We start from the raw sequence: 13,565 nt of genomic DNA on the forward strand, positions 1-13,565 counted from the left end.
CAAAAGAAATAAACCTTATACAGCCAAGTCTTAAGTTATTTAAGGCCACAGCACAACCTTTCGTCGAAGTGCTCCAAAGAAATGGAAAAGCTAATTAATTTTTAATATTTACTTTGTTCTGTTTCCAGATTTATTTGTCCAAAAATTAAACCTAAAATTATTTGTGTTACACATTCCTGTTTAAATAGATGTCTTGTACATAAGGAATATGATATTATATATTATTATTATTTTTGGAAATAAAGCTTTTATCATCCGTGGTTCTTCGGCCATTAGAGAGACAAACTAGAAAAAAACATCAACATCTCCCCTAACGTCCACTTACCATTTTTCTCTGTACCTAACCAACTACGAATATAACTATAGTAGGTACTTAAAAGGTTCAAGATTATGTGTCTATAGTTTTAGAAAATCGTTGTTCGTTGCCTGTCTACCAACTGTTAGTTACTAGTAGTAGGTGTTGTTTTTAACAATTCATGCCAACTATTACGAAAATTAAAACAATGTATTGATTGTTAAATCCTAAATAATGTTCCTTATCTCATTAATATTTCAATATCATAGTTTACAATAATTTAGTTGTTTTATAAGGTTACCTAGTATGTAGTTATCAAGATAAGAGATAATATAGTGAAACACATAATGATTAATTAATTTAATTTTTAAAAATATTTACAAAATCGTATTAGTTGTTAAATAAATTAAAATAAAAACTAGCTTCTAATAGCACTTATTGAGAACTAGTCCTAATTATTTCTCTGATGCTTTGTGTGACACCGGCCACTAGTACGAAACAGCCAAAAAATATTAGAAATAAATCCTTAAATAAAATCCAATTGTTTCTTCCAAGACCTCGTTCCCACTTGAAAATGAGATCCAGTATGGACGGGGCTATGAGACCAAGGAAGGAGTAGAAGAAAGCTCCTTCGAGGCCTATAACTTGTTCAAGGCTTGGTAACGTCGCTGCCGCAACCACTAAAATAAATAATGTGTCAATTTAGCAAACGATAGAAGTTTTTTACGGTAAATTAATTGTGCACTCCGAGTTGAAGGATTAGGTTAGTCGATACAGTTGTAATAGTTAGTTGTAACTTTGAGCCACAACTCGAATTGGATGGTGGCGTTCAAGTTAGTAAAATTTATAGGGTTCGAAAATTATAATTGCTCGAGTTCAGGTGGGTCAAAAGCTGGTCTGACGTTCCCCGTGCCAAATTCTTATGCACAATGCAGTACTTATCATTAGGGAGTTTTTTTTATTTAAGCACAAGTTAATATAAAAATATTTTTGGAAATCATTGACTTGTTCTGGCCTTCAGATTTCATTAATTCATTGGAACATTGCAGAACATTATAATATGCTGTAGAATATGACATATTTTCATTAATAAATATGTCACATTCTACCCATTCAGTTACCCACAATTATTCATAAAGGTGTGATTGTAACTACAGCTAGACCTGTGTGTAACTATACTGAGACCTTATAACTTATCTCAAGGTGGGTAGCGCATTTACGTTGTAGATATCTATGGGTTCCAGTAACCACTTAACACCAGGTGGGCTGTGAGCTCGTCCGCTCATCTAAGCAATAAAAAAAAAGATTACGAGCATGCAGTTAGTTTTTAGGAAATATAGTGACTATATTATATGTGTTTTATTAATACTTTACCAGTAAGAGCGGCAAAAACCGCTCTCATGACTGCTTCCGTGATGTTGTGGTATTTTTGCGCTACATGATCTTTAGTATTTCGCCATACTATCTCCATAGGTACGTAGAATTGGAGAGTATAGGTGAAGAATATGGCAAGAATTATGAAGATCTTTGCGATTAGAGCTGGTCTGAAAATTCAAAATGTATTTAATTTTTATTTATAGCATTAGAAAGATAGAGGAGTTCAGGATCCGCCTTCTGTTAAATGGTAACCGAAGGCCCTGTTGTGTCAATAATTATAGACACCAAACAACTTTGGGGTTCCAAGCACGACTAGCTAAACTATGTTACAGAAGAATTTGCAATAGTAGGTATAAGGTGTGCTGAAATATAGTAGGTAATATTATGTCAGAAATGTCCAGGATTGATTTCCACGGTGAAGGAATAATATCGTGTAATAAAAATCAAACCCACAATATTATAAGTTGCGTAATTACTGGTAGTAGGACGATTTGAGAGTCCGCACGGGTAGGTACCACCAGCCTGCCTATTTCTGCCGTGAAGCAGTAATGCATTTCGATTTGAAGGGCGGGGCAGCCGTTGCACTGTAAAAACCGAGACTTAGAACTTATGTCTCGGCGGCATTTATGTTGTTGATGTCTATGGGCTCCGGGAACTACTTAACATTTGCTGGACCTGAGCTCGTCTACCCATCGAAGCAATAAAATAAATAAAATAAAATAAAAAAAAACAATCTCGTTCTTGGTCTTGGTGCCCTAAGTGATAAGACGCCCGGTGCATTCGACTCGACTGATGCAACTGTGCCAATGTTCGTATCCCGCTGGCAGGTACCAATTTTTCTAATAAAATATGTAATTAGCAGATGCTTACAAATGACTCATGCTGACGGGATAACATCGTGAAATTAAAATCAAATTCGCAAATCTACTAGTGGTAGGATGTCTTGTAAGCCTGCATCACCTCGTCTATTTTTGTTGCGAAGCAATAAAACATACGGGCTTGAAGGGTGGAGCAGCCGTTTTAATAACTGAAACTTAGAACTCATGTCTCAAGGTGACGGCATTTATTTTGTATGTATATGGGCTCTAGTAGTTATTTAAAACCAGGTAGGCAGTGAGTTCGTTTACCTGTATAAGTATTATTGCAAACCTTACATTTCACCAGTATCTAAATTCAGGGTAATGCTACCCATAGCTTGGTCTCCGTACTTGACGTATCCAAGGAAGCCCATTATCATATATAGCAAGACCACAACGCTCATGGTTAAGTTCAGTACCCCCGGACAACCTAGAAAGTGTTGAGGTTTAGCCATTGTGTTTTCTACTGGTAGTACAACTCCGATTCCTTCCATTGCGAAGATAACTGTACTGAAAAAAGTTTTTTTTCAAGTTCAGAATACAAAAAATTGTTTTCACAGTATTTGTACGGACGGGTGGACCAACTCACGGCCGTTGTATGGTGTACAGTGGTTTAATGATTCTTCCTTGAAATATTTGATGTTGATGTATTAATTGTATTGAACTACTGAGTACAATCATATTTTTAATAATATTCTTCAAACGCTTTGTGGAGATATTTGGTCGATGTGGTTTTTTCAATGTAGATTTTTAGTATTGGCATTCTTATTCTAAATTATTTTGTAATGTATTAGAATAAATAAATAAATACATCGCTTTTGACATTTACATAATCTATAAAATAATATTGTTGTATACATAGTCTTATTCTTACTGGCTGATGATGACTGGATGATACAACTAGGTACGGATTGAAATTATTATTGGTAATGATAATAAGTTAATTGGTTGCAAAATGAAGGATTTTGGATTTAAGTAAGTCATATGTAAAAATGATATTAACAGCCAGTTTTATTCTCGCTAGTTCAAAAGTACGACAAGATGTAAAAAAAGTTACAACAAAAATACATACTTAATTCAATTCAAGCGACAATATATACCGAAACTCACCCAATGAATAATGGTAAATTTCCGATGTTTACTGATGTTGGTCTAGAATCAAGATCGGGAAATTCGTTGCAAATGTAGTACAGGCAAATCAAGAAAGTGAGGACCAGAAGAATATTGGCGAATCCCGAAAACGGAGCTAAGTACTTTAGATTTTTTATTTGAGTGAATATAAGAATGGGTACTAGGAACATAAGGCAGTACATTGTTTCGTTGATGCCATTGTCTGCGTAGAAATAATCGACGATCTGAAATTAACAATAAATATTACGGTCGAGTATTCTGTCTGTCCAAGATGTTTCTTAGCTGAACCTTCGTTAATCGAATTTCCTAAGAAAAAAATCGGCTGTATGAAAAATGTTTTCGAAACCTTTTGTTTGTATGCAGCAGGGTCAACTTAAGTCGGTCAGTATGTCGTAAGGTAAACCTTGACATTCACGTTATTTAGGTTTCAGTAACCACATGCCATCTGGTCAGCCGTGAGCTTGGTTAATGACATTAAGAAAAGTAGGGTTTCTTTTCTAACATTTTCTAGAAAAATGCGTGTTATGATAAAGCTTCTATAGTCACGCTGATTGCAGCAAAATGACCAAGGTAGAGCTCTAGTCCTGATCGGAGTAAGTGTCTTTCTGAGTCTTTTGTTATTCAGGGTTTGGAATACTTATTATTGTCTCGTATGTATTTTCGTCACTCATAATACAGGAGAAGCCTCTAATTGAAATTGCTGATGTCTCATATTATCTTTCTCGATGCTCGTAAGTAAACTTCTATTAGCTTTAGTAGTAATTCTTGTAGTCAGTAGTTGTTGAGTATCTAGATACCTGCTGAACTGACTCCACAAGTAAAATGACATATACAGCACAAGCGCCAAGAATAGTAAAAGCCATTGCCCAGTCGATAAATATCCTGAAATACACACAAGATGATTTTTAATTGATTGTAGACTCAACATGATCTCTCATTCATACTTATTAAATAAAGCTCAATTTGTTTTGTGGGAGTAAGAGCAATTTTTTTTTATTGGCCTTGTAGGCAGACGACCATACGGCCCACCTGGTAGTGAGTGGTTACCGTCACCCATGGACTTCAGCAATGCCAGGGGCAGAGCCAAGCCGCTGCCTACCGCTTAATACTCTCCACATGCCTCTTTTAAAGAAGGACACGTCATAGCGCTCGGGAAACACCGTGGAGGGGAGCTCATTCCATAGCATAGCATATTTGTTATATTTAATTTAATTTATTTATAAGTTACAATATATTTTTCTGTTTTACCGTGAAGCTCTTGAAAACTTTCTTAATGTTTGCGGACCAGTAGCGAAGACCGCTTCTACAGTTTCAGCATATCCTAGCGATGGTACTTTTGCTACACGTGATACATCTTGCGATGTTTTCACCTGAAAAATAAGGTTGTAGTTTGTTATTTGTATTCTCGGGATATTATGCTCCGAACACATAAAAGTCAAACACACCAATTAAACGATATATATAATGTAATATGTGTACAATGTTCGATTATAAAGTAAAAAGAGTAAACAAGTCGCTAGGCACTACAAGGCACAAATTAAAACTAAAATTATAATACGTTTTACAATCAACTTAAATCGACGCGCGCGAATCTCGCAGTGTGACGTCACGGGACACCTGCGCGTTCGGGAACTCCGATCGCGACCGATGACGCCCGAGTGCAACCGAATGTTGCACGCTACAAGGTCTATTTTGTTTGAAGTACTGCAATGAAACTAATTGCTGGTGGTAGGACCTCTTGTGAGTCCGCGGCGGGTAGGTACCACCACCCTGCCTATTTCTGCCGTGAAGCAGTAATGCGTTTCGGTTTGAAGGGCGGGGTAGCCGTTGTAACTATACTGAGACCTTAGAACTGATATCTCAAGGTAGGTGGCGCATTTACGTCGTAGATGTCTATGGGCTCCAGTAACCACTTAACACCAGGTGGGCTGTGAGCTCGTCCACCTATTTAAGCAATAAAAAAAAATTGAGGCATTTTGGTCTTTTTTGTTGTTTAATTAAGAGCCAAATTAAAACACTTAATAATGTTATGAGTAATAATACATACGTATTTGTCATGCAAATTAAACTTATAAAAATCTTGAAAACACCAAAAGTTATTTGTGTGTTGAAAACACGAAGTTTAATGACATTCAGTATTTTCTTGCGGTGACGTAAATGAATGCATTACCAACAAATAAACGCAGTGCGTGCAAATGTAACCCAAAATAATTGTCCCGAAAATGCCAACAATCGTTCCTGCATTCTTGAACGCTGCCGGCATAGCTAAGATGCCTGATCCGAGGGATGACTTCAAAAGGTTTGCGAATGATCTGACGTCACTGAAAAATGAAAAGTAAGTACATATAAAACACATTTAGACGGTCGAATTAGTAGATTATATTATTATGTTGAGCGCTTCGTAGATATAATCCATTCCTGAAGCTTTTTCTCATCGTAGGTATCTATACTAATATATAAATCTACAGTGGTTTTACGGATGTTCCGTTATAACTACTGAACCATGCATCCGATTGACTTGAAACTTGGTATCCCTGTAGAAAATACATGTACTTAATGGATAGGCTAATATTTATATGAGTGTGGGACTCCCTAATAATAATGACTATAAATAATAATGTTAGTTTTAAATGCCCATAGAAGCGGGCGAGTACGGTTAGTCAATATCTAATTAAGTTAATATTTGTCTGCATTTACAACTAGATGCCAATACTTTTTTTAGACTACATTACTTACGAGTTAGGATGTTCCAATTTCCTGTTCTGAAACGGATCATACGTATTTAGTTCTACATCATTGTCTTTGTTTTTCGGATTTATTGTGTTAATCGAAATAGTCGACGGATATATTCCATTTCCTGTTATCACAGCACTGAAATGAAAAAAAATAAGTTAATTAAGTAAAATAATTTTGTGAACTACGGAATATTTGTTTAACCGATAATTGAATATATGAATTTACTGCAATTGGTATTTTTTTATTTATTGCTAGATGGGTGGACGAGCTCACAGCCCACCCGATGTTAAGTGATTACCGGAGCCCATAGACATTTACGACGTAAATGCGCCACCCACCTTGAGATATAAGTTCTAAGGTCTCAAGTATAGTTACAGCGGCTGCCCCATCCTTCAAACCGAAACGCAATATTGCTTCACGGCAGAAATAGGCAGGGCGGTGGTACCCACCCGCGCGGACTTACAAGAGGTCCTACGACCAGAAAACCACCGGGATTGTCAATTTTGAAGAAATAGCTTCTGTTGCAGATCCCAAGGAGGATCACAAATAACAGTTTATAGAAGTTTCGATGTGTATTTAAATAAAACATTGGAACAAGAACATATCTTCAAACGTTTACAATGTAAGGATTTATTTTATGGTTTGGATTTGATAGCGATACAAAGTTTGCGACGATTAAAATATCTTATCAGATTTCTTGTGTAACATTAAGGATTTATTGTTAGGTAATTAAGCATGTCTGGGATGAATAGCTGTTTGTGTTCGACATTGCGTATTTCAATGTCATTCGAAAAACGAATTGTACAGAACTGAAAAATTTTGTGGTTGAATTTTTAATTAATTAAGAATACAAATATCTTTTTGTCTTTTTTTAATATTCTGATGTAAAAATTTGATATTAATATTATAATACACTGGAATGTTTTTGTGTTTTATTGATATAGCTACCTAGTACATCGTACCACTGAGCTAATACAGAATGCGTTCGTGGCGACTATTCGTCACGGATCTAGAATTGATTATGTTCCATAATGTTTTCCGGGTGTGATTAGTGATTATTGTTGAGTTCCACCCTTTGGGGTATTTCTCTACGTTGGTCAGCATTATTCCAAAATGTCAATAGCTGTGACCATTGCTTGCCATTATATGTTTTGTGTTATGCTTGAATTTCATGATAGGCACAAACTAAACACGTTTACATCAGCACAAATTTCAATTTTATACAGGTTAAGAATGAATGCTTTATTTCAATTAGGAAAATTGTTGTAGATTTCTCCATGCCTCAAACTACTGTAAGACTTCAGTTTTTATTTATTATTCAAATATTCTGATTGCTTATGAAAAGTATGTTTAATAAAAAGCACGTGTTACAGTTTATTTTTCAATATATTTTTATTCTCTGTTCCATTTTTGGGTTAGTTGGTAACTGTAGCTTATGAACGCTGCCAGTTCTTATGATACGACGCAGAAGTCTCAATCGACGAGTTGACGCTAAATTGTGTTTTGAAAGTTAACAATTAATAACACTGATGAATAAAATCTAATTTAAAAAAAAATAGGAAGTGATTTTTATTTTTAGTACCCTGTTCTATACCAACACTCGTTATCTGGTATAACAAAACATATAACTTGTACGCGATTAGCTGCAATAGCTTACTAATAAATTATGTGTTTCCTAAGCATCAGTTAGGATAATAAAATAACAATATTAAGCGAGTGTGAATTTGTGAGTGAGCAAATAAAAATGCTTTGCTCGATACAAAATAAGAATCAAGCTAATACTGTCATTTTCTGTTTCATAATGTCTTCAACTAATTCGACTAAATCCGAGCTCTAATCCTCTCAACTTATTTTTCATAAATACGTCCCTATTATCGTGTTTAGATTTCCGTAGGCAGCGGCTTGGCTCTGCCCCTGGCATTACTGAAGTCCATGGGCAACGGTAACCACTCACCATCAGGTGGGCCGTATGCTCGTCTGCCTACAAGGGCAATAAAAAAAAACCGTAGTGAAGGAATAATATTGCGTATTAGAAATCAAATCTATCAGCTTTTCAATTTTTTCCAAATTACGAAAGTCTTTTTATAATCCCGTGAATCGTTTTTGGGTTCCACTTTAGAGTGCGGTACCAACGGTATTCGATCACATTGTCTTTTAATGAACGAAGTTACAGTTACAAGATATAGTTACAATTACAAATTTGGTACCTGCCTATAAGATCAAATATTCTCCATGATATGAATGAATCCATTCGGCTTATTGACAGCAGGAAATCACACGGCTTCGATATGGTTACAAAAGAAATATTTGTCCAGATGCCAAGGAAGTGATTATATTGATGGCAGCTCTGTTTAAAAACACCACTAGAATTGGAAACTACCCACGTATTTCATATAAAAATTCAGACTGTTGTCTGACATAAAGACTGTTGTCTTTTTTGACATAAATAAGTGGTGTTGAACACAACATCACTTTCACTGTCGATGCTCTATCGATTGCCGGTTTTTGGCAACTTGTGATAAATTGTCACTTTTTTTAAAAAATGAATTTATTGCTGTGGTGAATAGATAATGTTACGCATGACTAAATCGTAAGAATTTTCGTTCGATCTTAGTCCCTTCTTTTGTACAAGAGTAAATTCAATTAGAAGTCGACTCTACGCCTTTCAGATGTGGTACTGGGAGAAGATGGTGGTTTACTGGTGGTAGGACCTCTTGTGAGTCCGCACGGGTAGGTACCACCGCCCCGCTTATTTATGCCGTGAAGCAGTAATGCGTTTCGGTTTGAAGGGTGGGGCAGCCGTTGTGACTATACTGAGACCTTAGAACTATATCTCAAGGTGTGTGGCGCATTTACGTTGTAGATGTCTATGGGCTCCAGAAACCACTTAACACCAGGTGGGCTGTGAGCTCGTCCACATATCTAAGCAATAAAAAATAAAAAAAAGATGCTGCGAATACCCTGGGTGGCACATCAGACCAACGCATCAATTCTGGAAGAACTAGATGTCTCCACAAGACTTTCCACCACTTGTCTACGTAGGATTTTCGAGTTTTTGGGTCACGTTGCGAGAAAGAAGGGTGACAATCTCTAAAATACCCATCACGGGCAAATTGGGAGGAAATAGGCCAAGGAGGTGTAGTCCCACGCGCTGGTCCAATAAAATTAAGACGACATTGGACTCCAGCATCAATGTCGCTATATACTGCGCAGAGGACAGGAAAGAATGGAGGAAAATAGTCCGAACAAAGATGCTCTGTAACAGCCACGACCCTCAGCACTGAGGAAAACAATGCAAGGAGGAGGAGGAAGTTCAATTAAGATTCACAAAATAATATAAGATGGTTTCGGCTTTGGAACCCTTCACGGTGAGTTGTCCAAGCATTTCATCGATCTTTATGCAAAAAAGAATTTTAATAAAAACGTAAATAAATAAATAAATTATTTTGATTTACCTAACATCAACTTATAACTGACTAACTACAAACGTTAATAACAGATCGTTAATAACGGGTTTCTTTACCTAAGATGTTGCCGTTTTAAAACACTGGCCATTTGAAACATAATTTGCGCAAAGCTGGCAATAAATTCTAAAATTTAAATAATTTTTATTTAACAAATATGGAATTCAGTTTTTAAATTCAGTCATTTGTTTATTGATTAGTGCTTTATTTTTACCTAACTATTTTGGCATTGATTGGATAAGATAAAAATACGAGTTCCGTCGCGGTGGAATTGCCGTACAAAACTCACAACATTAATGACGTGTACAGAGTGAATACTACAAAGGAGCGCATGACTCGTTATTGGTTTCAATGCTTCCGATATGGAAATTTTGATAAAAAAAAATTAGCCCCGTGGTCGTACGAAAACTAAGGTCAACAAAAACGAATTAAAGGCTACAGTAGAAGCTGACGATATTCAATCTACCGGTGGATTAGCAGCAGCTTTTGACGTTAGGATCTTATCAATATTGGTCAGCATTACTGCGGATGTTTTCTGTGAGGCACAATGGTAGAGTAGTTTGCGTATGTTCGGCAATCTTTGTTAATCGCTCGTTTCCGCTGATCCTACACGACAACGCTCGACCTCATACGGTATATCAGAACCTCAGAAGTCGTCGTGGCCTAAAGGATAAGACGTCCGGTGCATTAATGTTGAAGCGATGCAACGGTGTTCGAATCCCGCAGACGGGTACAAATATTTTCTAATGAAATACGTACTCAACAAATGTTCACGATTGACTTCCACGGTGAAGGACTAACACCGTGTAATAAAAATCAAACCCGCAAAATTATAATTTGCGTAATTACTGGTGGTAGGACCACTTGTGAGTCCGCGCGGATAGGTACCACCGTCCTGCTTATTTCTGCCGTGAAGCAGTAATGCGTTTCGGTTTGAAGGGTGGGGCAGCCGTTGTAACTATACTGAGACTTTAGAACTTGTATCTCAAGGTGGGTGGCGCATCTACGTTGTAGATATCTATGGGCTCCAGTAACCACTTAGCACTTGGTGGGATGTGAGCTCGTCCACCCATCTAAGCAATAAAAGAAAAAAATATAACAAAATAACAGACGGTATTTTAGATACAAGAGCTAGGGTTAGAAATTCATCGTCATCCACCGTACTGCCTTTGAGGAGCTTGTTGGCTCCCCTACACTTGTTTTTTTTTCCGTTGACTTCTTCAAGACGAGCATTGCAAAAATACCACAAAAGAGGCCGCAATGTATCGATACTATAGTTGTATATTTTGATTGGGAAAATAAATAATATTTATTAACTAAAAAAAATCCTAAAAAGTTTAAGGTTATTTTAATTTACTGCGGCAATTTCATAGGTAAAAATCTATTTATTATCTATGTATAATATTACTATGATTTACAATAATTTAATTTTATTGCTGATGATGTTTGGAAGAGCTCAATCCCTGACTACATAGCCGTAGCTAATTGTGAAAGATCAGCGTTTTGAGAGAAGTGGTAATGAGTGGTAATGATTGATGAAGTTATAAACAAAAGATTAACGCTTTCGTCAATATTTCAACAACGTATTTATTCAAAACCACTATCGTTTTTTTCATTACGAATTAATTCCGAATTCCAATTACGTTAGGTAATCGTACGTTTTTTTATTTATTTAATCATCGTTTATGTAGAGGTAAACAGAACGGGTTTGCGTGCCATTGACGACCGGCATGTGTTATGTAAGGTAAAATCGATATTCATGTTGTACCACGGCCCGCGACTTGATTTTGGCCCCAAGATTAATGTTGTTTATGGCGATGACCAACATAAGAACTAAAGTCTTACCAGCAATCAAAATGAGTCTAGATAAAAATAAAAATAATATTTTAAAATCTAAAACTACTGACACCGGTCAACTCACCAGAGCGACCACTCACCACCACCCTCAATAGTTAAGCTAGTTACTAAATTGCTATAAAATCAAGAAACAAGAGTACGTAGAAGAGATGTAATTTGAATTCATAAAACTATAAACAGGAAAAACCTATTCTGAATATCGCTTTTTCCAACGACGCCGTCACAGCAATTGATTAATGTAAAAAGTCCGTATTATATGTCGTATAGGATTTTAATTAAATAGAATAAAGTCGCAGTGTGTGGATATTACAGTCGGTATATATTCAACACTAAATGTTAAATGTTATGGATAAATCTTGGTTGTTGTAACGTAGCAGGGCTGATAAACTTTATACTCTCTGCAACGCGACAGTCCATCAACCTATTACACGCATTCATAAAACACTAAGAGTTCAATTTGTCATTTAACACATAATATTCTAAATCTAAATTGACCGGTAGTTCACAACGATAATGCAGATTGCAGACGAAGAAAAAATAGAAACTTTGGCGGGAGCATAGACTGTAGGTGTAGTAGGAATTTTAATAGAAATAGTTCTATAAATATTTACATTTCATTTCATATATTATTGTATTCGAACAAAAAAGCTTTGCATTTTTAATTTGAAATGCAAATTAGAGACCTATATATCAAGGTGGATGGCGGCATTAACGTTGTAGATGTCTATGCGCTCCGGGCACCACTTAAAACCAGGTGGGCTGTGAGATCGTCCACCCATCTATACTATAAAAAAATAAAAATAAAAGTGATATGAGCCCAGTCTCGAAATTGCGACTTGTTGCATGACACCGCTGAGCCAAGAGAGTGCATCAATACAAACGTTTGATATTTGTTAAACAATAGCACCTACTAATGTTTTATACATACGCTGTTTGTACAATTAATAGATCTCGAGAAAATAGTTGTTAGAAAACGTTAAATGTTATTGAATGTTTTTTTTTTGTTACGAATTTTTAATTTTATGGATATGTGGATGCGCAGAATAGGTTTAAAAGGTAGATAAATATGAAAATGCTCGGAATTAAATAAAAATAACAATTTTGTTTTTCCTTTAATGTGTCCCCCGTCGGAAGGATTCCTTTTGTTTGTTTTAAGTTTATTTTATACAAAAAATTAGGTCCTTTGTTTATCGATTGAGACACTACGAAGTCTGCTGGGTCACCTAGTTAATAATAAAAGATTAATTTGAAGAAAAAAAAATATGAGATCACCAAATAAAACTTACGTGGAGCTGAATTCTTTCATGTTATACGAGTTTGCCATTTTCCACTCAAATACTATCAGCACTGTCACTTTTGTTTTTTTCTCTTACAACGTAATTTATTAGCCGTTTTTATGTACATACACTGGCGTCATTCTGTACGCGCAGCTTTTGCTCGAATGTTTGTACGGTACAATATTCGTGATTTTAGTCTGACTCACAATGCGCGTCGTGATGCGACCGAGATGTATATACAAATACGTGTGATCGTTTCAGGGACCAGTTTGGCAACAATATTTGGCTCAAGGGCGCTGTTTTAATAAATCCGTTGACGTTGTAAATATTAAATTATTCTATTTAAACCACAGAAGATTATATTATAACTAGCGACCCGCCCTCGCTTCGCTTCGGAAACATTAAAACACACATGAAACAAAAAAAAAAAACTAAAAAAAAATTTAAAAAAAGTAGCTTATGTTCATCAGGGACAATGTCGGCTTCTAATGGAAAAATAACTTTTCAAATCGGTCTAGTAGTTTCGGAGCCTATTCGAAACAAACAAACAAACAAATCTTTCCTCTTTATA

General features: G+C 35.9%; 1 protein-coding gene across 2 annotated transcripts; it reads right to left on the reverse strand.

The window, feature by feature from the left end:
- Positions 1-628: 628 nt before the first annotated feature.
- Positions 629-13,271, reverse strand: LOC114245326 (proton-coupled amino acid transporter-like protein pathetic). Of its 2 annotated transcripts, XM_028177462.2 has the most exons (9): positions 13,004-13,271; positions 6,397-6,531; positions 5,831-5,981; positions 4,909-5,030; positions 4,458-4,542; positions 3,640-3,884; positions 2,827-3,039; positions 1,670-1,839; positions 629-975 (listed from the first exon to the last, which is right to left on the reverse strand). In XM_028177462.2, the coding sequence occupies exons 1-9, from the start codon at positions 13,039-13,041 to the stop codon at positions 731-733; spliced, it is 1,404 nt and encodes a 467-aa protein (XP_028033263.1). In that variant the 5' UTR covers positions 13,042-13,271; the 3' UTR covers positions 629-730. The 2 variants fall into 2 exon arrangements, with proteins under 2 accessions (XP_028033263.1, XP_089588467.1); XM_089732341.1 differs by lacking the exon at positions 2,827-3,039.
- Positions 13,272-13,565: the final 294 nt, after the last annotated feature.

The sequence above is a fragment of the Bombyx mandarina genome, chromosome 13 (genome assembly GCF_030267445.1).
Source record: "Bombyx mandarina strain Sakado chromosome 13, ASM3026744v2".
Classification (NCBI taxonomy): domain Eukaryota; kingdom Metazoa; phylum Arthropoda; class Insecta; order Lepidoptera; family Bombycidae; genus Bombyx; species Bombyx mandarina.